This window comes from Coregonus lavaretus, assembly GCF_964263955.1.
Source record: "Coregonus lavaretus genome assembly, chromosome: 9".
NCBI classification, from domain to species: domain Eukaryota; kingdom Metazoa; phylum Chordata; class Actinopteri; order Salmoniformes; family Salmonidae; genus Coregonus; species Coregonus lavaretus.
In genome coordinates this window covers 2474546-2502045 of record NC_139996.1, presented here as the reverse complement: position 1 = coordinate 2502045, position 27500 = coordinate 2474546, and the positions used below count along the sequence as shown (strand labels likewise).

At 46.5% G+C, this 27500-nt stretch overlaps 1 protein-coding gene across 1 annotated transcript in view; it reads left to right on the top strand.

Annotated features, from left to right (window-relative positions):
* LOC311134609 (myelin regulatory factor-like) overlaps positions 1-27500 on the top strand; it is a 56211-nt gene that overhangs the window by 23222 nt on the left and 5489 nt on the right. The window contains exons 6-17 of the mRNA XM_084168344.1: positions 1-88; positions 2253-2388; positions 9964-10159; positions 10431-10507; positions 10720-10830; positions 17384-17474; positions 17962-18162; positions 19713-19821; positions 21450-21559; positions 22415-22575; positions 22760-22832; positions 22943-23094. The exon at positions 1-88 is cut by the window's left edge and continues 13 nt beyond it. Coding sequence (XP_084024470.1) covers positions 1-88; positions 2253-2388; positions 9964-10159; positions 10431-10507; positions 10720-10830; positions 17384-17474; positions 17962-18162; positions 19713-19821; positions 21450-21559; positions 22415-22575; positions 22760-22832; positions 22943-23094 — 1505 coding nt within the window. The remainder of the gene's footprint in view (positions 89-2252; positions 2389-9963; positions 10160-10430; positions 10508-10719; positions 10831-17383; positions 17475-17961; positions 18163-19712; positions 19822-21449; positions 21560-22414; positions 22576-22759; positions 22833-22942; positions 23095-27500) is intronic.

The window sequence follows — 27500 nt, the reverse complement described above, 5'->3', positions numbered from 1 at the left end:
CACCATGCGAAGAAGAGGAAGCATTCGGACTGTCCTAACAGCACCCTCAACTCTCAGATCCTCACAGGTATCATCAAACAAGAGCCAGGTAGGCAGCATGTCTTTGTCTGTCTCTCTCTCTCTTTCTCTCTGTCTCTCTCTTTCCTTCTCTTTCCCCCCATTACCACATTACATATCCCAACAGACTGTCACATGCATGCGTTCACACATTAATCCAAACATAAACCCTTTTAGTCATGAAACATCCTACGTCCTCCTTCTGAAACATCAGGACACAATGACCTCCCTCCCTCCACTTCTCCCTGTCCTGTTGCCTTGGCAACATGTTGGGAATAAAAAAAAGAATGTCACACAGTCTATGTATGCTCATAACAATTTAATGGGTAACATAACCAACATAGCCATCATAACTAACATAGCCATCATAACCAACATAGCCATCATAACCAACATAGCCATCATAACCAACATAGCCATCATAACCAACATAGCCATCATAACCATCATAACCAACATAGCCATCATAACCAACATAGCCATCATAACTAACATAGCCATCATAACCGACATAGCCATCATAACTAACATAGCCATCATAACCAACATAGCCATCATAACCAACATAGCCATCATAACCAACATAGCCATCATAACTAACATAGCCATTATAACTAACATAGCCATCATAACCAACATAGCCATCATAACCAACATAGCCATCATAACCAACATAGCCATCATAAGCAACATAGCCATCATAACCATCATAAACAACATAGCCATCATAACCAACATAGCCATCATAACCAACATAGCCATCATAACCAACATAGCCATCATAACCAACATAGCCATCATAACCAACATAACCATCATAACCAACATAGCCATCATAACCAACATAGCCATCATAACCAACATAACCATCATAACTAACATAACCATCATAACCAACATAACCATCATAACCAACATAGCCATCATAACCAACATAGCCGGCAGGTAGCTTAGTGGTTAAGAGCGTCTAATCCCCGAGCTGACCAGGTGAAAAATCTGTCGATGTGCCCTTGAAAAAGGCACTTAACCCTAATTGCTCCTGTAAGTCGCTCTGGATAAGAGCGTCTGCTAAATGACATTTAAAAAAAAATATATATATATATATAGTCTAACAGCTGTCATAAAATAACTGTCTCCAGGGTAGGGGAGGGAACGGCCGGCAGGGATGTAGCTCAGTTGATAGAGCATGGCGTTTGCAACGCCAGGGTTGTGGGTTCGTTTCCCACGGGGGGCCAGTATGAAAATGTATGCACTCACTTAACTGTAAGTCGCTCTGGATAAGAGCGTCTGCTAAAATGTAAAATGTAAATAGCCATCATAACCAACATAGCCATCATAACCAACACAGCCATTATAACCAATGTTGGTTATGTTAACCCATTATAGTATATAGAGTGTGTGACTTTCTTTCTTTTTATATACAGTGAGGGGAAAAAGTATTTGATCCCCTGCTGATTTTGTACGTTTGCCCACTGACAGAGACATGATCAGTCTATACTTTTAATGGTAGGTTTATTTGAACAGTGAGAGACAGAATAACAACAACAAAATCCAGAAAAACGATTTGCATTTTAATGAGGGAAATAAGTATTTGACCCCTTAACAAAACATGACTTAGTACTTGGTGGCAAAACCCTTGTTGGCAATCACAGAGGTCAGACGTTTCTTGTAGTTGACATCCTTGGAGAGCTCTTTGGTCTTGGCCATGGTGGAGAGTTTGGAATCTGATTGATTGATTGCTTCTGTGGACAGGTGTCTTTTATACAGGTAACAAGCTGAGATTAGGAGCACTCCCTTTAAGAGTGTGCTCCTAATCTCAGCTCGTTACCTGTATAAAAGACACCTGGGAGCCAGAAATCTTTCTGATTGAGAGGGGGTCAAATACTTATTTCCCTCATTAAAATGCAAATCAATTTTTTTGAAATGCGTTTTTCTGGATTTTTTTGTTGTTATTCTGTCTCTCACTGTTCAAATAAACCTACCATTAAAATTATAGACTGATCATTTTCTTTGTCAGTGGGCAAACGTACAAAATCAGCAGGGGATCAAATACTTTTTTCCCTCACTGTAGTTTACTCTCTGTTAGTCAGCACCTACAAACATTTTGGGTTACACGTCAGCTCATGCTTTTATGTGAATAAAATACATAACAATGTGCAGATTAAAATGTGATCTTGTGTTTCCCCCAAACCCAGTAGACATTGTTTCTGGCCCAGGTTTGATGGTGGATGCTGATAACTCGTACCTGGACCCTAACTACCAGTGTATAAAATGGCAGCCGCACCAGCAGAACAAGTGGACTCCGCTGTATGACATCAACTGCAAAGAGCTGTAAGTGTCTCTCTGCACAGTTAACTTGACTTAAACCCTTTTGCTCCTTGATTAATTCATAGGCTACCATATGTAAATTAATATGTTATCTGTTTGTTTTGTTTTCATGAGAAATAAGATAGTGACAAGGATAGAATTTATAAAGCAGAGAGAGAGAACGAGAGAGAGAGAGGAGCGAGAGAAGGGGGGAGAGAGAGGGGGGGGGAGAGAGAGAGAGAGGGGGGAGAGAGGGGGGGAGAGAGAGAGGGGGGGAGAAGGGGGGAGAGAGGGGGGGGAGAGAGAGAGGAGCGAGAGAAGGGGGAGAGAGAGAGGGGGGGAGAGAGGGGGGGGAGAAGGGGGAGAGAGAGGGGGGGAGAGAGAGAGGAGCGAGAGAAGGGGGGAGAGAGAGAGGGGGGGAGAGAGAGAGAGAGAGAGGGGGGAGAGAGGGGGGGAGAGAGAGAGAGGGGGAGAGAGGGGGGAGAGAGAGAGATGTGTAATGGTATGCAGGGTGGGAGGAGAGAACAGAATGATCCAGAGAAACAGAGGGTTTTATAGATTCCTTGGAAGTGAGTGATGCGGGGGAGTGAGTAAGAGCAGGTTTCGGTTAAGAAAGAGTATGAAGGGGAGGAGAGGAGAGGGGGGTAGATAACGAGGGAAGGGGAGGGGATGGAGGAGGGGGGTGGATAACGAGGGAAGGGGAGGGGGGTGGAGGAGGGGGGTGGAAATGAGAGGAGCTGGTGGAGGACAAGAGGAGGGGAGGGGGGTGAAGGATAAATGAGGGGATGGAAATGAGAGGAGCTGGTGGAGGATAAATGTGCAAACACCTACTTGTGGACATTGCTATGCCGAACTGGGAAGTCTGAGATTGAGGGATGAGGGGTGGAGGTGGGGAGGGGTGGGGGTTGGGTTTAGTGCATACCGTTATGTTATCGTCATCGTAGCTGGTACACTCACGTTTAACACATTATAATCTGGAAGAAATATATGGAGTATAACATGATTAGGAATACTATTTATCCTCGTAAGTGGGGTCTGTAAGGTCTTCAACATTTACATCATTTAGCAGACGCTCTTATCCAGAGCGACTTACAGGAGCAATTAGGGTTAAGTGCTTTGCTCAAGGGCACATCAACAGATTTTTCACCTAGTCGGCTCAGGGATTAGAACCAGAGACCTTTCGGTTACTGGCACAACGCTCTTAACCACTGAGCTACCTGCCGCATTCAACATGACTCATATACCATAGTGGAGTCTGTCTGTAAGGTCTTCAACATGACTCGTATACCATAGTGGAGTCTGTCTGTAAGGTCTTCAACATGACTCGTATACCATAGTGGGGTCTGTAAGGTCTTCAACATGACTCGTATACCATAGTGGAGTCTGTCTGTAAGGTCTTCAACATGACTCGTATACCATAGTGGGGTCTGTCTGTAAGGTCTTCAACATGACTCGTATACCATAGTGGGGTCTGTAAGGTCTTCAACATGACTCGTATACCATAGTGGAGTCTGTCTGTAAGGTCTTCAACATGACTCGTATACCATAGTGGAGTCTGTCTGTAAGGTCTTCAACATGACTCGTATACCATAGTGGGGTCTGTAAGGTCTTCAACATGACTCGTATACCATAGTGGAGTCTGTCTGTAAGGTCTTCAACATGACTCGTATACCATAGTGGGGTCTGTCTGTAAGGTCTTCAACATGACTCGTATACCATAGTGGGGTCTGTCTGTAAGGTCTTCAACATGACTCGTATACCATAGTGGGGTCTGTCTGTAAGGTCTTCAACATGACTCGTATACCATAGTGGGGTCTGTCTGTAAGGTCTTCAACATGACTCCTATACCATAGTGGAGTCTGTAAGGTCTTCAACATGACTCGTATACCATAGTGGAGTCTGTCTGTAAGGTCTTCAACATGGTGTTGACTAGTGGAATTATACTGAATAAAAATATAAACGCAACATGTAAAGCGTTGGTCCCATGTTTCTTGAGCTGAAATAAAACATCCCAGAAATTTTCCATACGCACAAAAAGCGTATTTCTCAAATGTTGTGCACAAATGTGTTTACATCCCTGTTAGTGATAATTTCTCCTTTGCCAAGATAATCCATCTACCTGACAGGTGTCGCATATCAAGAAGCTGATTAAACAGCGTGATCATTACACAGGTGCACCTTGTGCTGGGGACAATAAAAGGCCACTCTAAAATGTGCAGTTTTGTCACACAACACAATGCCACAGATGTGTCAAGTTTTGAGGAAGCATGCAATTGGCATGCTGACGGAAGAAAAGTCCACCAGAGCTGTTGCCAGAGAATTTAATGTTCATTTCTCTACCATAAGCCGCCTCCAACGTCGCTTTAGAGAATTTGGAAGTACGTCCAACCGGCCTCACAACCTCAGATCATGTGTAACCACGCCAGTCCAGGACCTCGACATCCGGCTTCTTCACCTGCAGGATCGTCTGAGACCAGCCACCCGGACAGCTGATGAAACTGTGGATTTGCACAACTGAGGAATTTCTGCACAAACTGTCAGAAACCGTCTCAGGGAAGCTCATCTGCGTTCTCGTCGTCCTCACCAGGGACTTGACCCTACTGCAGTTCGGCGTCGTAACTGACTTCAGTTGACAAATGCTCACCTTCGATGGACACTGGCACGCTGGGGAAGTGTGCTCTTCACGGATGAATCCCCGTTTCAACTGTACCGGGCAGATGGCGTCGTGTGGGCGAGCGGTTTGCTGATGTCAACGTTGTGAACAGAGTGCCCCATGGTGGCGGTGGGGTTATGGTATGGGCAGGCATAAGATATGGACAATGAACACAACTGCATTTTATTGATGGCAATTTGAAAGCACATTCATCCAACGCCATCACCTCATGCTTCAGCATGTTAATGCACGGCCCCATGTCGCAAGGATCTGTACACAATTCCTGGAAGCTGAAAATGTCCCAGTTCTTCCATGGCCTGCATACTCAACAGACGTATTAACCATTAAACATGTTTGGGATGCTCTGGATCAACGTGTATGACAGCATGTTCCAGTTCCCGCCAATATCCAGCAACTTCGCACAGCCATTGAAGAGGAGTGGGACAACATTCCACAGGCCACAATCAACAGCCTGATCAACTCTATGTGAAGGAGATGTGTCACGCTCCATGAGGCAAATGGTGGTCACACCAGATACTGACTGGTTTTCTGATCCACGCCCCTACCATTTTTGAAAAAGGGATCTGTGACCAATTGTGATGAGGTGTGAATGAAGGAGTCAGGAGCAGGAGGTAAAACACTGAAGTACAGAGTTTATTCCGTTTACATAAATAAAACGCACCCAGCGTCAAAACGAAACTATCACAAGGGAAAATATTCCACCTTGGCAATAACAAATGGAAGAGTAGCTCAACCGAGCTCCTCGCTCTCACAATGAAACAATCACTCACAAAGACAAGGGGAACAGAGGGAACACTTATACACATACTAATTAGGGGAATGAGCACCAGGTGTGTGTGATTGACAAGACAAGACATGACAAGTGGAGTGATGAGAATGGGATCGGCAGTAGCTAGTAAGCCGGTGACGACGAACGCCGAAACCTGCCCGAACAAGGAGGGGAGGCAGCCTCGGCGGAAGTCGTGACACCAATAGATGCATATCTGTATTCCCAGTCGTGGAATCCATAGATTAGGGCCTAATGAATTTATTATATAACTCAGTAAAGTCTTTGAAATTGTTGCATGTTGCGTTTATATTTTTATTCAGTGTATATTCTCCTGTATTGGAAGGACACAGACAAAAATTAGCCTGTTAACACTTTTGATAATGTTGTTTATTTGGGATTTGTGTGGACATGTGTGGACATATCATTGGATGACTGAGTAAAGCCTTTTAGTGAGAACAATAAAAAAGAGAAGCAAGATTTCAAACCTATTGATGAACCTATTGATGAACCTATTGATGAACCTATTGATGAACCTATTGATGAACCTAGTGATGAACCTATTGATGAACCTATTGATGAACCTATTGATGAATCCAGTGATGAACCTATTGATGAATCTAGTGATGAACCTATTGATGAATCTAGTGATGAACCTATTGATGAACCTATTGATGAACATATTGATGAACCTATTGATGAACCTATTGATGAACCTATTGATGAACCTATTGATGAACCTAGTGATGAACCTATTGATGAACCTATTGATGAACCTATTGATGAACCTAGTGATGAATCTAGTGATGAACCTATTGATGAACCTATTGATGAACCTATTGATGAACCTATTGATGAGCCTATTGATGAATCTATTGATGAACCTATTGATGAACCTAGTGATGAACCTAGTGATGAACCTAGTGATGAACCTATTGATGAACCTATTGATGAACCTATTGATGAAGCTAGTGATGAACCTATTGATGAATCTATTGATGAACCTATTGATGAATCTAGTGATGAACCTATTGATGAACCTATTGATGAACCTATTGATGAATCTAGTGATGAACCTATTGATGAATCTATTGATTAACCTATTGATGAACCTATTGATGAACCTATTGATGAACCTATTGATGAACCTATTGATGAATCTAGTGATGAACCTATTGATGAACCTATTGATGAACCTATTGATGAATCTAGTGATGAACCTATTCAAATCAAATCACATTTTATTGGTTGTGTACACAGTTTAGCAAGTGTTATGGCGGGTGCAGCAAAATGCTTATGTTCCTGTCAATCAATGCAGTAAATGTCAACAAGGACACAATAATAACAAATAATACAAGTATCTAACATTTAGTACAGCAGGAGATATATAAACAGTATGTAGACATTATTAAAGTGACCAGTGTTCAATGACTCTATGTACATAGGGCAGCAGTCCCTAAGGTGCAGGGTAGAGAACCCAGTGGTAGCCCACTAATAACAGTGACTGAGGGGCAGAGTAGGGTAGTGGGCAGAGGGCAGGGTACTGGACAGAGGGCAGGGTAGGGGGCAGAGGGCAGGGTACTGGACAGAGGGCAGGGTAGGGGGCAGAGGGCAGGGTAGGGGGCAGAGGGCAGGGTAGTGGGCAGAGGGCAGGGTACTGGACAGAGGGCAGGGTACTGGGCAGAGGGCAGGGTACTGGGCAGAGGGCAGGGTACTGGGCAGAGGGCAGGATAGTGGGCAGAGTAGGGTACTGGACAGAGGGCAGGGTACTGGACAGAGGGCAGGGTAGAGGGCAGGGTACTGGGCAGAGGGCAGGGTACTGGACAGAGGGCAGGGTACTGGACAGAGGGCAGGGTAGAGGGCAGGGTACTGGGCAGAGGGCAGGGTACTGGGCAGAGGGCAGGGTACTGGACAGAGGGCAGGGTACTGGACAGAGGGCAGGGTAGGGGGCAGAGGGCAGGGTACTGGACAGAGGGCAGGGTACTGGGCAGAGGGCAGGGTACTGGACAGAGGGCAGGGTAGTGGGCAGAGTAGGGTACTGGACAGAGGGCAGGGTACTGGGCAGAGGGCAGGGTACTGGGCAGAGGGCAGGGTACTGGACAGAGGGCAGGGTACTGGACAGAGGGCAGGGTAGAGGGCAGGGTACTGGGCAGAGGGCAGGGTACTGGACAGAGGGCAGGGTACTGGACAGAGGGCAGGGTACTGGACAGAGGGCAGGGTAGTGGACAGAGGGCAGGGTACTGGGCAGAGGGCAGGGTAGGGGGCAGAGGGCAGGGTACTGGGCAGAGGGCAGGGTACTGGGCAGAGGGCAGGGTACTGGACAGAGGGCAGGGTACTGGACAGAGGGCAGGGTAGGGGGCAGAGGGCAGGGTACTGGACAGAGGGCAGGGTACTGGACAGAGGGCAGGGTACTGGGAAGAGGGCAGGGTACTGGACAGAGGGCAGGGTACTGGACAGAGGGCAGGGTAGGGGGCAGAGGGCAGGGTACTGGACAGAGGGCAGGGTACTGGGCAGAGGGCAGGGTACTGGACAGAGGGCAGGGTAGTGGGCAGAGTAGGGTACTGGACAGAGGGCAGGGTACTGGGCAGAGGGCAGGGTACTGGGCAGAGGGCAGGGTACTGGACAGAGGGCAGTGTACTGGACAGAGGGCAGGGTAGTGGGCAGAGTAGGGTACTGGACAGAGGGCAGGGTACTGGGCAGAGGGCAGGGTACTGGGCAGAGGGCAGGGTACTGGGCAGAGGGCAGGGTACTGGGCAGAGGGCAGGGTACTGGACAGAGGGCAGGGTAGTGGGCAGAGTAGGGTACTGGACAGAGGGCAGGGTACTGGGCAGAGGGCAGGGTACTGGGCAGAGGGCAGGGTACTGGACAGAGGGCAGGGTACTGGACAGAGGGCAGGGTAGTGGGCAGAGTAGGGTACTGGACAGAGGGCAGGGTACTGGGCAGAGGGCAGGGTACTGGGCAGAGGGCAGGGTACTGGGCAGAGGGCAGGGTACTGGGCAGAGGGCAGGGTACTGGGCAGAGGGCAGGGTACTGGGCGGAGGGCAGGGTAGTGGGCAGAGGGCAGGGTACTGGGCAGAGGGCAGGGTACTGGGCAGAGGGCAGGGTACTGGACAGAGGGCAGGGTACTGGACAGAGGGCAGGGTACTGGGCAGAGGGCAGGGTACTGGGCAGAGGGCAGGGTACTGGGCAGAGGGCAGGGTACTGGACAGAGGGCAGGGTACTGGACAGAGGGCAGGGTACTGGACAGAGGGCAGGGTACTGGGCAGAGGGCAGGGTAGGGGGCAGAGGGCAGGGTACTGGGCAGAGGGTAGGGTACTAGGCAGAGGGCAGTGTAGTGGGCAGAGGGCAGGGTAGTGGGCACAGGGCAGGGTACTGGGCAGAGGGCAGGGTACTGGGCAGAGGGCAGGGTACTGGGCACAGGGCAGGGTACTGGGCAGAGGGCAGGGTAGTGGACAGAGGGCAGGGTAGTGGGCACAGGGCAGGGTACTGGGCACAGGGCAGGGTACTGGGCAGAGGGCAGGGTACTGGGCAGAGGGCAGGGTACTGGACAGAGGGCAGGGTAAGCTGTTTAACAGTCTAATGGCCTGGAGATAGAAGCTGTTTTTCAGTCTCTTGATCCTAGCTTTGATGCACCTGTACTGTCTCCTCCTTCTAGATGATAGTGGGGTTGAACAGGCCGTGGCTCGGGTGGCTGATGTCCTTGATAAATGATGAACCTTTGTGAACCTTGCCTCTAACCAATCAGAGTATCAAAGCCAATGACACATTTTCAAAACACCACTTTACCCACGTGTGTTCTGGCTCTTGCCCAACCCATCAGTTTGTGGGACCAATCAGAACGGTTAGAATTTGTTTGTGTTCTAGAAATCGTCAGGGAGGTACTCAGATCCAGACTCATTGAGGAGAAGAATCGAACGTCCGTGGGCGTGGCCTAGCGTTTGGGTAGCCAGGCAGATGTGAACCAATCCCTTTTACACAAACCTCTCTTTTCATCCAACCCTCCATATTTAGCTCAATGAGTGCAAGTACAATGACAGAGAACATAGAGTATATGAACCGAATGATGAACTTCTATGAAATTATTGACCAACCCTTATAGACTGAACTCTCTGTCCATCCATCTATCCTTCTCTCCATCCATTTCTCCCTCCCTCTCTAGCCCGATGCCCACCTATCGCGTTGACGCTGATAAAGGCTTTAACTTCTCCCTGGCGGACGACGCCTTCGTGTGTCAGAAGAAAAATCACTTCCAGGTCACCGTGTACTGCGGCATGCTGGGAGATCCCAAGTACATCAAGACCAGCGAGGGCCTCCAGCCTATCGACTGCTTCTATCTCAAACTCAATGGGGTTAAGGTGAGGGAGGAGAGGTGATCCACTTTGTGAATCCCTGATCATCCCCTAGCCTTTACCTCCTAGCTGACGTCCCTCCTGTAGATGGAAGATCATTGGATAGGTTTTAAACAAAATGATAATTGGTTCAACTTGCCTTCTGATTAGCAAGGGGGAGGTTTGGCCACCTATCCAATCCCTTCAGGTCTACATGAGGAAGGGGCCAGGGTTTGATTTAATTTAATACTACTTTCTTTCATCAACTGACTGAATCGTCTCCTGTGTTGCCTTCCAGCTGGAAGCCATGAACCAGTCCATCAACGTGGAGCAGTCCCAGTCAGACCGCAGCAAGAGACCATTCAAACCAGTACTGTGAGTCTCTGTCTCCTAGCACTGATTTGGCTATTAGCTAGAGAATGATTGTGATCCCTCTGAATGAGACCGTCTGCTAAATTACTCAAACGTAAACAGGCCACGGAGGGAGGAAAATACTGTATATGAGAGGGGAAGGCAAAGACACCATTTTGAAAAAGTCGAAAAGGTAATGTTTAACGTGTCATTTGTAATGTTTAACGTGTTTTCAGGGTGACAATACCCCCGGAGCAGGTTACCAAGGTAACAGTGGGACGACTACACTTCAGTGAGACCACAGCCAATAACATGAGGAAGAAAGGCAAACCCAACCCTGACCAGAGGTAATATACTAACGCACCCCACCCTGACCAGAGGTAATATACTAACGCACCCAACCCTGACCAGAGGTAATATACTAACACACCCCACCCTGACCAGAGGTAATATACTAACACACCCCACCCTGACCAGAGGTAATATACTAACACACCCCACCCTGACCAGAGGTAATATACTAACACACCCCACCCTGACCAGAGGTAATATACTAACACACCCCACCCTGACCAGAGGTAATATACTAACACACCCAACCCTGACCAGAGGTAATATACTAACACACCCCACCCCGACCAGAGGTAATATACTAACACACCCTGACCAGAGGTAATATACTAACACACCCCACCCTGACCAGAGGTAATATACTAACGCACCCAACCCTGACCAGAGGTAATATACTAACACACCCCACCCTGACCAGAGGTAATATACTCACACACTGACCAGAGGTAATATACTAACGCACCCCACCCTGACCAGAGGTAATATACTAACACACCCCACCCTGACCAGAGGTAATATACTAACGCACCCCACCCTGACCAGAGGTAATATACTAACACACCCCACCCTGACCAGAGGTAATATACTAACACACCCCACCCTGACCAGAGGTAATATACTAACACACCCCACCCTGACCAGAGGTAATATACTAACACACCCCACCCTGACCAGAGGTAATATACTAACACACCCCACCCTGACCAGAGGTAATATACTAACACACCCCACCCTGACCAGAGGTAATATACTAACACACCCCACCCTGACCAGAGGTAATATACTAACACACCCTGACCAGAGGTAATATACTAACACACCCTGACCAGAGGTAATATACTAACACACCCTGACCAGAGGTAATATACTAACACACCCCACCCTGACCAGAGGTAATATACTAACACACCCCACCCTGACCAGAGGTAATATACTAACGCACCCCACCCTGACCAGAGGTAAAATACTAACACACCCTGACCAGAGGTAATATACTAACACACCCCACCCTGACCAGAGGTAATATACTAACACACCCCACCCTGACCAGAGGTAATATACTAACACACCCCACCCTGACCAGAGGTAATATACTAACACACCCCACCCTGACCAGAGGTAATATACTAACACACCCCACCCTGACCAGAGGTAATATACTAACACACCCCACCCTGACCAGAGGTAATATACTAACACACCCCACCCTGACCAGAGGTAATATACTAACACACCCTGACCAGAGGTAATATACTAACACACCCCACCCTGACCAGAGGTAATATACTAACACACCCTGACCAGAGGTAATATACTAACACACCCCACCCTGACCAGAGGTAATATACTAACACACCCCACCCTGACCAGAGGTAATATACTAACACACCCCACCCTGACCAGAGGTAATATACTAACACACCCCACCCTGACCAGAGGTAATATACTAACACACCCCACCCTGACCAGAGGTAATATACTAACACACCCTGACCAGAGGTAATATACTAACACACCCCACCCTGACCAGAGGTAATATACTAACACACCCTGACCAGAGGTAATATACTAACACACCCCACCCCGACCAGAGGTAATATACTAACACACCCCACCCTGACCAGAGGTAATATACTAACACACCCCACCCTGACCAGAGGTAATATACTAACACACCCCACCCTGACCAGAGGTAATATACTAACACACCCCACCCTGACCAGAGGTAATATACTAACACACCCTGACCAGAGGTAATATACTAACACACCCCACCCTGACCAGAGGTAATATACTAACACACCCTGACCAGAGGTAATATACTAACACACCCTGACCAGAGGTAATATACTAACACACCCTGACCAGAGGTAATATACTAACACACCCCACCCTGACCAGAGGTAATATACTAACACACCCTGACCAGAGGTAATATACTAGGTGTCCTGAGTGGCGCAGTGGTCTAAGGCACTGCATCGCAGTGCTAACTGTGCCACTAGATCCTGGTTCGAATCCAGGCTCTGTCGCAGCCGGCCGCGACCGGGAGACTCATGGGCGGCGCACAATTGGCCCAGCGTCGTCCAGGGTAGGGGAGGGAATGGCCGGCAGGGATGTAGCTTAGTTGATAGAGCATGGCGTTTGCAACGCCAGGGTTGTGGGTTCGATTCCCACGAGGGGCCAGTATAAAAAAATATGTATTCACTAACTGTAAGTCGCTCTGGATAAGAGCGTCTGCTAAATGACGTAAATGTAAATGTAAATGTAATACTAACACACCCCACCCTGACCAGAGGTAATATACTAACACACCCCACCCCGACCAGAGGTAATATACTAACACACCCTGACCAGAGGTAATATACTAACACACCCCACCCTGACCAGAGGTAATATACTAACACACCCCACCCTGACCAGAGGTAATATACTAACACACCCCACCCTGACCAGAGGTAATATACTAACACAACCTGACCAGAGGTAATATACTAACACACCCCACCCCGACCAGAGGTAATATACTAACACACCCCACCCTGACCAGAGGTAATATACTAACACACCCCACCCTGACCAGAGGTAATATACTAACACACCCCACCCTGACCAGAGGTAATATACTAACACACCCTGACCAGAGGTAATATACTAACACACCCTGACCAGAGGTAATATACTAACACACCCCACCCTGACCAGAGGTAATATACTAACACACCCTGACCAGAGGTAATATACTAACACACCCTGACCAGAGGTAATATACTAACACACCCCACCCTGACCAGAGGTAATATACTAACACACCCCACCCTGACCAGAGGTAATATACTAACACACCCTGACCAGAGGTAATATACTAACACACCCCACCCTGACCAGAGGTAATATACTAACACACCCCACCCTGACCAGAGGTAATATACTAACACACCCCACCCTGACCAGAGGTAATATACTAACGCACCCCACCCTGACCAGAGGTAATATACTAACACACCCCACCCTGACCAGAGGTAATATACTAACACACCCTGACCAGAGGTAATATACTAACACACCCCACCCTGACCAGAGGTAATATACTAACACACCCTGACCAGAGGTAATATACTAACACACCCCACCCTGACCAGAGGTAATATACTAACACACCCTGACCAGAGGTAATATACTAACACACCCCACCCTGACCAGAGGTAATATACTAACACACCCCACCCTGACCAGAGGTAATATACTAACACACCCCACCCTGACCAGAGGTAATATACTAACACACCCTGACCAGAGGTAATATACTAACGCACCCCACCCCGACCAGAGGTAATATACTAACACACCCCACCCTGACCAGAGGTAATATACTAACACACCCCACCCTGACCAGAGGTAATATACTAACACACCCCACCCTGACCAGAGGTAATATACTAACACACCCCACCCTGACCAGAGGTAATATACTAACACACCCCACCCTGACCAGAGGTAATATACTAACACACCCCACCCTGACCAGAGGTAATATACTAACACACCCCACCCTGACCAGAGGTAATATACTAACACACCCCACCCTGACCAGAGGTAATATACTAACACACCCCACCCTGACCAGAGGTAATATACTAACACACCCTGACCAGAGGTAATATACTAACACACCCCACCCTGACCAGAGGTAATATACTAACACACCCTGACCAGAGGTAATATACTAACACACCCCACCCTGACCAGAGGTAATATACTAACACAACCTGACCAGAGGTAATATACTAACACACCCTGACCAGAGGTAATATACTAACACACCCCACCCCGACCAGAGGTAATATACTAACACACCCCACCCTGACCAGAGGTAATATACTAACACACCCCACCCTGACCAGAGGTAATATACTAACACACCCCACCCTGACCAGAGGTAATATACTAACACACCCCACCCTGACCAGAGGTAATATACTAACACACCCTGACCAGAGGTAATATACTAACACACCCTGACCAGAGGTAATATACTAACACACCCCACCCTGACCAGAGGTAATATACTAACACACCCCACCCTGACCAGAGGTAATATACTAACACACCCCACCCTGACCAGAGGTATTATACTAACACACCCAACCCTGACCAGAGGTAATATACTAACACACCCCACCCTGACCAGAGGTAATATACTAACACACCCCACCCTGACCAGAGGTAATATACTAACACACCCTGACCAGAGGTAATATACTAACACACCCCACCCTGACCAGAGGTAATATACTAACACACCCTGACCAGAGGTAATATACTAACACACCCCACCCTGACCAGAGGTAATATACTAACACACCCTGACCAGAGGTAATATACTAACACACCCTGACCAGAGGTAATATACTAACACACCCCACCCTGACCAGAGGTAATATACTAACACACCCCACCCTGACCAGAGGTAATATACTAACACACCCTGACCAGAGGTAATATACTAACACACCCTGACCAGAGGTAATATACTAACACACCCCACCCTGACCAGAGGTAATATACTAACACACCCCACCCTGACCAGAGGTAATATACTAACACACCCCACCCTGACCAGAGGTAATATACTAACACACCCTGACCAGAGGTAATTTACTAACACACCCCACCCTGACCAGAGGTAATATACTAACACACCCTGACCAGAGGTAATATACTAACACACCCCACCCTGACCAGAGGTAATATACTAACACACCCCACCCTGACCAGAGGTAATATACTAACACACCCCACCCTGACCAGAGGTAATATACTAACACACCCCACCCTGACCAGAGGTAATATACTAACACACCCCACCCTGACCAGAGGTAATATACTAACACACCCCACCCTGACCAGAGGTAATATACTAACACACCCTGACCAGAGGAAATATACTAACACACCCCACCCTGACCAGAGGTAATATACTAACACACCCCACCCTGACCAGAGGTAATATACTAACACACCCTGACCAGAGGTAATATACTAACACACCCTGACCAGAGGTAATATACTAACACACCCCACCCTGAACAGAGGTAATATACTAACACACCCCACCCTGACCAGAGGTAATATACTAACACACCCCACCCTGACCAGAGGTAATATACTAACACACCCCACCCTGACCAGAGGTAATATACTAACACACCCTGACCAGAGGTAATATACTAACACACCCTGACCAGAGGTAATATACTAACATACCCCACCCTGACCAGAGGTAATATACTAACGCACCCTGACCAGAGGTAATATACTAACACACCCCACCCTGACCAGAGGTAATATACTAACACACCCCACCCTGACCAGAGGTAATATACTAACACACCCCACCCTGACCAGAGGTAATATACTAACACACCCCACCCTGACCAGAGGTAATATACTAACACACCCCACCCTGACCAGAGGTAATATACTAACGCACCCTGACCAGAGGTAATATACTAACGCACCCCACCCCGACCAGAGGTAATATACTAACACACCCCACCCTGACCAGAGGTAATATACTAACACACCCCACCCTGACCAGAGGTAATATACTAACACACCCCACCCTGACCAGAGGTAATATACTAACACACCCCACCCTGACCAGAGGTAATATACTAACACACCCCACCCTGACCAGAGGTAATATACTAACACACCCCACCCTGACCAGAGGTAATATACTAACACACCCCACCCTGACCAGAGGTAATATACTAACACACCCTGACCAGAGGTAATATACTAACGCACCCCACCCCGACCAGAGGTAATATACTAACACACCCCACCCTGACCAGAGGTAATATACTAACACACCCTGACCAGAGGTAATATACTAACACACCCTGACCAGAGGTAATATACTAACATACCCCACCCTGACCAGAGGTAATATACTAACGCACCCTGACCAGAGGTAATATACTAACACACCCTGACCAGAGGTAATATACTAACACACCCTGACCAGAGGTAATATACTAACATACCCCACCCTGACCAGAGGTAATATACTAACGCACCCTGACCAGAGGTAATATACTAACACACCCTGACCAGAGGTAATATACTAACGCACCCCACCCCGACCAGAGGTAATATACTAACACACCCCAACCTGACCAGAGGTAATATACTAACACACCCTGACCAGAGGTAATATACTAACACACCCCACCCTGACCAGAGGTAATATACTAACACACCCCACCCTGACCAGAGGTAATATACTAACACACCCTGACCAGAGGTAATATACTAACACACCCCACCCTGACCAGAGGTAATATACTAACACACCCTGACCAGAGGTAATATACTAACACACCCTGACCAGAGGTAATATACTAACACACCCCACCCTGACCAGAGGTAATATACTAACACACCCCACCATTTAAAAGGTGTTTACTTTCCGTTATCAAATAAATTTAATGGAAATACAAAGACACAAATGTGTGAATCGTTTTGAATTGTTTTGCTTCGTAGGTACTTCATGTTGGTGGTGGCGCTGCAGGTCCAAGCCCACAGTCAGAGCTTCACGGTGGCCGCGCAGGTGTCGGAGAGGATCATCGTCAGGGTAACCTCTGTCAGTCTGACCGTGTCTGTCTGTCTGTCCGTCCTCCTCTGATCTATCTCAGTATTTACCTAGCAGGAAATAAACTGACATTCACATTTACATTTACATCATTTAGCAGACGCTCTTATCCAGAGCGACTTACAAATTGAAGTCGGGTTGTGCTCATGATTCCAAAATTGGAACTTTTGGTTTCCTTACTGAATTGAAATGGAATTGAGCCCAACTCTGATACCCATCTTTCTGCATCTGTTATGGTCTAGATTCTTTGTTCTGTAAATATAATAATAAATCATGTTTTCTTTAGATCTGTGTTGAGGCTCTTACGAATTCCCTGCAGATCATCTAAACATGTTTAGGAAGCTACTCAGTGTAGAACTAGCACTGCAAACGGAAGAGGAGTCCAGGACTGATTACATACGTAACTCTAATCATATTTTCTCAGTCTAAATATCTCTGTTTTGTCTGTCCCTCCCTCTCTGGGTTTCAGGCGTCTAACCCAGGTCAGTTTGAGAGTGACAGTGAGGTGCTGTGGCAGCGCGGCCAGCTGGCTGACTCAGTCTACCACCACGGCCGGGTCGGCATCAACACCGACCGGCCAGACGAGGCCATGGTCATCCACGGCAACCTGAAGGTCATGGGGTCACTGGTGCACCCTTCGGACATACGGGCTAAAGAGAACGTCCACGAGGTGAGGGGGGGGGGGTGTTCTGTCTGTCTGCATGTGTTTGTGTAGTTATGAAAATGCATGCTCGATCTTCATCAAAATATTCCCTGAGATAATTGTTTTTTATTTGTACTATGCAATATTACAATAATTCACAACATGTTATATCCTGTTTTCTGTTCATTGTCCTGAAACCATACAGCCATCTAACTGTAGCTATAAGTTCTGTATGTTCTGTATGTTCTATATGTTCTGTATGTTCTATATGTTCTGTATGTTCTATATGTTCTGTATGTTCTATATGTTCTGTATGTTCTATATGTTCTATACGTTCTGTATGTTCTATATGTTCTATACGTTCTGTATGTTCTATACGTTCTGTATGTTCTATAAGTTCTGTATGTTCTATATGTTCTGTATGTTCTATATGTTCTGTATGTTCTATATGTTCTATAAGTTCTGTATGTTCTATATGTTCTATATGTTCTGTATGTTCTGTATGTTCTATATGTTCTATATGTTCTGTATGTTCTGTATGTTCTATGTGTTCTATGTGTTCTGTATGTTCTATATGTTCTGTATGTTCTATATGTTCTATAAGTTCTGTATGTTCTGTATGTTCTATATGTTCTATATGTTCTGTATGTTCTGTATGTTCTATATGTTCTGTATGTTCTGTATGTTCTATATGTTCTATATGTTCTGTATGTTCTATATGTTCTATATGTTCTGTATGTTCTGTATGTTCTATATGTTCTATATGTTCTGTATGTTCTGTATGTTCTATATGTTCTGTATGTTCTATATGTTCTATATGTTCTGTATGTTCTGTATGTTCTATATGTTCTGTATGTTCTGTATGTTCTATAAGTTCTGTATGTTCTATATGTTCTGTATGTTCTATATGTTCTATATGTTCTGTATGTTCTGTATGTTCTATATGTTCTGTATGTTCTATATGTTCTATATGTTCTGTATGTTCTGTATGTTCTATATGTTCTGTATGTTCTATATGTTCTATATGTTCTATATGTTCTGTATGTTCTATATGTTCTATATGTTCTGTAAGTTCTGTATATTCTATATGTTCTATGTGTTCTATGTGTTCTGTATGTTCTGTATGTTCTATGTGTTCTATGTGTTCTGTATGTTCTGTATGTTCTGTATGTTCTGTATGTTCTATATGTTCTGTATGTTCTATATGTTCTGTATGTTCTATAAGCTCTGTATGTTCTGTATGTTCTATATGTTCTGTATGTTCTATAAGTTCTGTATGTTCTGTATGTTCTGTATGTTCTATATGTTCTGTATGTTCTATATGTTCTGTATGTTCTATATGTTCTATATGTTCTGTATGTTCTATATGTTCTGTATGTTCTATAAGTTCTGTATGTTCTGTATGTAGCTCCATAGTAACATCCATACATTGTCATCCTCTGTGTGTGTGTGTGTGTGTGTGTGTGTGTGTGTGTGTGTGTGTGTGTGTGTGTGTGTGTGTGTGTGTGTGTGTGTGTGTGTGTGTGTGTGTGTGTGTGTGTGTGTGTGTGTGTGTGTGTGTGTGTGTGTGTTTTCAGGTGGACACTACAGACAACCTGAAGCGGATCAGTCAGATGAGGCTGGTTCATTATCAGTACAAGCCAGAGTTTGCTTCCAGCATGGGCATAGACACCAGCCCAGAGACTGGTAACATATACAACACCTTGTTTTAGGTTATACATTATAGACAACCAATAGACAACCAATAGCAACCAATAGCAACCAATTGCAATCAATATACAACCCATAGCACTAGAAATCTATTGTATTCAAATCAAATCAAATCAAATCAAATTTTATTGGTCACATGCGCCGAATACAACAGGTGCACACATTACAGTGAAATGCTTACTTACAGCCCTTAACCAACAGTGCATTTATTTTTAACAAAAAAGTAAGAATAAAACAACAACAAAAAAGTGTTGAGAAAAAAAGAGCAGAAGTAAAATAAAGTGACAGTAGGGAGGCTATATATACAGTAAAATAAAGTGACAGTAGGGAGGCTATATATACAGGGGGGTACCGTTGCATAGTCAATGTGCGGGGGCACCGGCTAGTTGAGGTAGTTGAGGTAATATGTACATGTGGGTAGAGTTAAAGTGACTATGCATAAATACTTAACAGAGTAGCAGCAGCGTAAAAAGGATGGGGTGGGGGGGCAGTGCAAATAGTCCGGGTAGCCATGATTAGCTGTTCAGGAGTCTTATGGCTTGGGGGTAGAAGCTGTTGAGAAGTCTTTTGGACCTAGACTTGGCACTCCGGTACCGCTTGCCGTGCGGTAGCAGAGAGAACAGTCTATGACTAGGGTGGCTGGAGTCTTTGACAATTTTGAGGGCCTTCCTCTGACACCGCCTGGTATAGAGGTCCTGGATGGCAGGGAGCTTTGCCCCAGTGATGTACTGGGCCGTACGCACTACCCTCTGTAGTGCCCTGCGGTCAGAGGCCAAGCAGTTGCCATACCAGGCGGTGATGCAACCAGTCAGGATGCTCTCGATGGTGCAGCTGTAGAATTTTTTGAGGATCTGAGGACCCATGCCAAATCTTTTTAGTCTCCTGAGGGGGAATAGGCTTTGTCGTGCCCTCTTCACGACTGTCTTGGTGTGTTTGGACCATGATAGTTCGTTGGTGATGTGGACACCAAGGAACTTGAAGCTCTCAACCTGTTCCACTACAGCCCCGTCGATGAGAATGGGGGCGTGCTCAGTCCTCTTTTTTTTCCTGTAGTCCACAATCATCTCCTTTGTCTTGGTCACGTTGAGGGAGAGGTTGTTGTCCTGGCACCACACGGCCAGATCTCTGACCTCCTCCCTATAGGCTGTCTCATCGTTCCCACCCTACCTGTATACATGCTGCTTCACCATATTGTCTGTCTTTATCTGTATACATGCTGCTGTTACTGACCTCTGTTGTATCCCATTCTACAATGTCTCCAGGAGCTTACAGTACTGTGTTGTTTTATCTAGGAGTGATAGGAGCTTACAGTACTGGGTTGTTTTATCTAGGAGTGATAGGAGCTTACAGTACTGTGTTGTTTTATCTAGGAGTGATAGGAGCTTACAGTACTGGGTTGTTTTATCTAGGAGTGATAGGATCTTACAGTACTGTGTTGTTTTATCTAGGAGTGATAGGAGCTTACAGTACTGGGTTGTTTTATCTAGGAGTGATAGGATCTTACAGTACTGGGTTGTTTTATCTAGGAGTGATAGGATCTTACAGTACTGTGTTGTATTATCTAGGAGTGATAGGAGCTTAAAGTACTGGGTTGTTTTATCTAGGAGTGATAGCTCAGGATGTGCAGCAGATCCTGCCTGAAGCCGTGAAGGAGGGAGGAGACGTGATCTGTTCCAATGGAGAGACCATCCCAAAACTACTGGTGGTTAACAAGGTAACACACACACACACAGCAACCAGGAAGACCATCCCTAAACTACTGGTGGTCAACAAGGTAACACACACACACACAGCAACCAGGAAGACCATCCCTAAACTACTGGTGGTCAACAAGGTGAGACACACACACACAGCAACCAGGAAGACCATCCCTAAACTACTGGTGGTCAACAAGGTAACACACACAGCAACCAGGAAGACCATCCCTAAACTACTGGTGGTCAACAAGGTAACACACACAGCAACCAGGAAGACCATCCCTAAACTACTGGTGGTCAACAAGGTGAGACACACACACACAGCAACCAGGAATGCTGTTTCTACCTCCTTAGAAACTGGAAATACTCCAACTGAGATTTCTGAAGAACCCGAGAACTCTGAAAAAGTTTTGCAACAGACATTGACTTCTGTGTCTCCCTCCCTCCCTCCCTCTCCTTCCCTCCCTCTCCTTCCCTCCCTCCCTCCCTCCCTCCCTCCCTCCCTCCCTCCCTCCCTCCCTCCCTCTCTCCTCCCTCTCTCCTCTCTCCTCCCTCCCTCTCTCCTCTCTCCTCCATCCCTCTCTCCTCACTCTTCCCTCTCTCCTCCCTCCTCCCTCCCTCCCCCCTCTCTCCCTATCCCATCCGTCCCTTCCTCCCACCCCACCCCACCCACCCTCCCCCTCCCTCCCTCCCTCCCTCCCCCTACCTCTCTCTCTCCCTACCATCCCTCTCTCCCTTCCCTCGCTCTCTCTCTCCATCTCTCTCCCCCTCTTTCTCCATCTCTCTCCCGCCTCCCTCTCTCTACCCCCCTCCCTCCCCCTCCCCTCCCCTCCCCCCCTCCCTCCCCCTCCCTCCCTCTCTGTCTTTCCTAGGACCGTATCTTCATGGAGAATGTTGGTGCAGTAAAGGAGCTGTGTAAACTGACTGACAACCTGGAGACTCGTATAGATGAGTTAGAGCGCTGGAGCAGGAAGCTGGCCAAACTCCGTCGTCTGGACAGCATGAAGAGTACTGTCAGCGGAGGCACCATCAGGTGAGGCGCACATTATATGTCAAATACTTTGTAAGAGGAGCACTTGATTTCGTTTGGAGTTGCAGTTAGAACTATTGGTACTATTCCATTGGTAATCAAGCGCTGGTCCAGTATTTTAAATGATTTAACATACTGAATGTATTTGGTGGATGATTAAATGTTTTCTTCCTGTCTCTGTCTCCAGCCAATCAGGAAGCCAGTTCAGCAGGACAGGAAGTGGTCCCCTGAAGAAGAAGACAGTCAAACCTGGGAGCAAGGTAGATGTTTCCTTACACCAGCACAACTCTCTCTCTCTCTCTCTCTCTCACTCTCTCACTCACACAAAACCAGCTCTAAATGTCTAACCTGGGTGTGGATGTCATTGCAGAGTCCAACTCCAGAGCAGGGCTGCATCAGCCACAGGTTCATGCAGGGAACCATTCTGGCTCTAGTCATCGTCATGGCCTTCAGCGTCATCTCCATGTCCGTACTCTACGTGTTGACACTGCGCCACAGAGGGGACGTCATCGAGAAAGACGGGTACGTATGACCACATCCAGATACAGCGCATTCGCAAACCAATAACAGGCTTCAAGAAATGTTTGCAAATGTATTAAAAATAAACAATTGAAATATCACATTTACATAAGTATTCAGACCCTTTACTCAGTACTTTGTTGAAGCACCTTTGGCAGCAATTACAGCCTTGTGTCTTCCTGGGTATGATGCTACAAGCTTGGCACACCTGTATTTGGGGAGTTTCTCCCATTCTTCTCTGCAGATCCTCTCAAGCACTTTCAGGTTGGATGGGGAGCGTCGCTGCACAGCTATTTTCAGGTCTCTCCAGAGATGTTCGATCGGGTTCAAGTCCGAGCTCTGGCTGGGCCACTCAAGGACATTCAGAGACTTGTCCTGAAGCCACTCCTGCGTTGTCTTGGCTTTGTGCTTAGGGTCGTTATCCTGTTGGATGGTGAACCTTCACCCCAGTCTGAGGTCCTGAGCGCTCTGGAGCAGGTTTTCATCAAGGATCTCTCTGTACTTTGCTCTGTTCATCTTTCCCTTGATCAAATCAAATTATATTTGCCAAATGCGCCGAATACAACAGGTGTAGACCTTACAGTGAAATGCTTACAGCCCTTAACCAACAATGTAGTTTTAAGAAAAATAAGTGTTAGGTAAAAAATAGATAAGTAAAAAATTTAAATAACAAATAATTAAAGAGCAGCAGTAAAATAAAATAACAGTAGGGAGGTTATATACAGGGGGTACCGGTACAGAGTCAATGTGCGGGGGCGCCGGCTAGTTGAGGTAGTTGAGATAATATGTACATGTGGGTAGAGTTAAAGTGACTATGCATAGATAATAAACAGAGTAACAGCAGCGTAAAAGAGGGGTGGGGGGGGGGGGGGGGGGGGGGACAATGCAAATAGTCCGGGTAGCCATTTGATTAGATGTTCAGGATTCTTATGGCTTTTCCACTACAGCCCCGTCCATGAGAATGAGGGCGTACTCAGTCCACTTTTTCTTATAATAATAATAATAATATGCCATTTAGCAGACGCTTTTATCCAAAGCGACTTACAGTCATGCGTGCATACATTTTTTTTTGTGTATGGGTGGTCCCGGGGATCGAACCCACTACCTTGGCGTTACAAGCGCCGTGCTCTACCAGCTGAGCTACAGAGAACCTTCTTCCTGTAGTCCACAATCATCTCCTTTGTCTTGGTCACGTTGAGGGAGAGGTTGTTATCCTGGCACCACACGGCCAGATCTCTGACCTCCTCCCTATAGGCTGTCTCATCATTGTCGGTGATCAGGCCTACCACTCTTGTGTCGTCGGAAAACTTAATGATGGTGTTGGAGTCGTGCCTGGCCATGCAGTCATGGGTGAACAGGGAGTACAGGAGGGGACTGAGCACGCACCCCTGAGGGGCCCCCGTGTTGAGGATCAGTGTGGCAGATGTGTTGTTACCTACCCTTACCACCTGGGGGCAGCCCGTCAGGAAGTTCAGGATCCAGTTGCAGAGGGAGGTGTTTATTCCCAGGGTCCTTAGCTTAGTGATGAGCTTTGAGGGCACTATGGTGTTGAACGCTGAGCTGTAGACAATGAATAGCATTCTCACGTAGGTGTTCCTCTTGTCCAGGTGGGAAAGGGCAGTATGGAGTACAATAGAGATTGCATCATCTGTGGATCTGTTGGGGTGGTATGCAAATTGGAGTGGGTCTAGGGTTTCTGGGATAATGGTGTTGATGTGAGCCATGACCAGCCTTTCAAAGCACTTCATAGCTACAGACGTGAGTGCTACGGGTCGGTAGTCATTTAGGCAGGTTATCTTAGTGTTCTTGGGCACAGGGACTATGGTGGTCTGCTTGAAACATGTTGGTATTACAGACTCATTCAGGGACATGTTGAAAATGTCAGTGAAGACACTTGCCAGTTGGTCCGCACATGCTCGGAGTACGCGTCCTGATAATCCGTCTGGCCCTGCGGCCTTGTGAATGTTGGCGTGTTTAAAGGTCTTACTCACATCGGCTATGGAGAGAGTGATCACACAGTCATCCGGAACAGCTGGTGCTCTCATGCATGCTTCAGTGTTGCTTGCCTCGAAGCGAGCATAGAAGTGATTTAGCTCATCTGGTAGGCTTGTGTCTCTGGGTAGCTCGCGGCTGTGCTTCCCTTTGTAGTCTGTAATAGTTTTCAAGCCCTGCCACATCCGACTAGCGTCGGAGCCGGTGTAGTACAATTCAATCTTAGTCCTGTATTGACTCTTTGCCTGTTTGATGGTTCGTTGGAGGGCATAGCGGGATTTCTTACAAGCGTCCGGGTTAGAGTCCCACTCCTTGAAAGCGGCAGCTCTACCCTTTAGCTCAGTGCAGATGTTGCATGTAAGCCATGGCTTCAGGTTGGGGTATGTACGTACGGTCACTGTGGGGACGGCGTCATCGATGCATTTATTGATGAAGCCAGTGACTGAAGTGGTGTACTCCTCAATGCCATCGGTAGAATCCCGGAACATATTATCATGAGATACTCTACCTCAGGCGAGCAAAACCTAGAGAGTTCCTTAATATTAGATTTCGTGCACCAGCTGTTGTTTACAAATATACACAGACCGCCACCCCTCGTCTTACTGGAGTCAGCCGTTCTATCCTGCCGATGTAGCGTATAGCCCACTAGCTGTATGTTATTCATGTCGTCGTTCAGCCACGACTCGGTGAAACATAAGATATTAACGTTTTTAATGTCTTGTTGGTAGGATAACCTTAATCTTAGGTCGTCCATTTTGTTTTCCAATGATTGTACGTTGGCTAATAGGATTGATGGAAGAGGCAGATTACTCGATCGTCGTCTGATCCTTACAAGGCACCCCGACCTACGTCCACGATATCTCTGTCTCTTTCTCATGCGAATGACGGGGATTTGGGCCTTGTCGGGTGTCTGTAGAATATCCTTCACGTCCGACTCACTGAAGAAAAACTCTTCGTCCAATACGAGGTGAGTAATCGCTGTCCTGATATCCAGAAGCTCTTTTTGGTCATAAGAGACGTACGTTATGTACAGAATAAATTATAAATAACGTGAATAAACACATGTAATAGCACAATTGGTTAGTTTTTTTTATTTTATTTTTACATAATTGGTTACAGGCTGTATAACGGCAGCCATCTTGCCTCGATCCTGACTAGTCTCCCTGTCCCTGCCACTGAAAAACATCCCCAAAGCATGACGCTGCCACCACCATGCTTCACCGTAGGGATGGTACCAGGTTTCCTCCAGACGTGACACTTGGCATTCAGGCCAAAGATTTTCATCAGACCAGAGAATCTTGTTTCTCATGGTCTGAGAGTCCTTCAGGTGCCTTTTGGCAAACCAAGAGGGCTGTCATGTGCCTTTTACTAAGGAGTGGCTTCCGTCTGGCCACTCTACCATAAAGGCCTGATTGGTGGAGTGCTGCAGAGATGGTTGTCCTTCTGGAAGGTTCTCCCATCTTCACAGAGGAACTCTGGAGCTCTGTCAGAGTGACCATCGGGTTCTTGGTCACCTCCCTGACCAAGGCCATTCTCCCCCGATTGCTCAGTTTGGCCGGGCGGCCAGCTATAGGAAGAGTCTTGGTGGTTCCAAACTTCTTCCATTTAAGAATGATGGAGGCCACTGTGTTCTTGGGGACCTTCAATGCTGCAGAAATTTTTTGGTACCTTTCCCAGATCTGTGCCTCGACACAATCCTGTCTCGGAGCTCTTCAGACAATTCCTTCGACCTCATAGCTTGGTTTTTGCTCTGACATGCATTGTCAACTGTGGGACCTTACAAATCTTGTCCAATCAATTTAATTTACCACAGGTGGACTCCAATCAAGTTGTAGAAACATCTCAAGGATGATCAATGGAAACAGGATGCACCTGAACTCAATTTCGAGTCTCATAGCAATACTTATGTAAATAAGGTATTTCTGTTTTTTATTTTTAATACATTTGCAAAAATGTCTAAAAAACAGTTTTCGCTTTGACATTGTGGGGAATTGTGTGTAGATTGATGAGGGAAAAAAATAATTTAATCAGTTTCAGAATAACGTTGTGATGTAACAAAATGTGGAATAAGGGGTCTGAATACACTCCGGATGCACTGTACATCAAACATATACCTGTACACTAGCCCTGAAACATGATGACATATATACCTGTACACTAGCCCTGAAACATGATGACATATATACCTGTACACTAGCCCTGAAACATGATGACATATATACCTGTACACTAGCCCTGAAACATGATGACATATATACCTGTACACTAGCCCTGAAACATGATGACATATATACCTGTACACTAGCCCTGAAACATGATGACATATATACCTGTACACTAGCCCTGAAACATGATGACATATATACCTGTACACTAGCCCTGAAACATGATGACATATATACCTGTACACTAGCCCT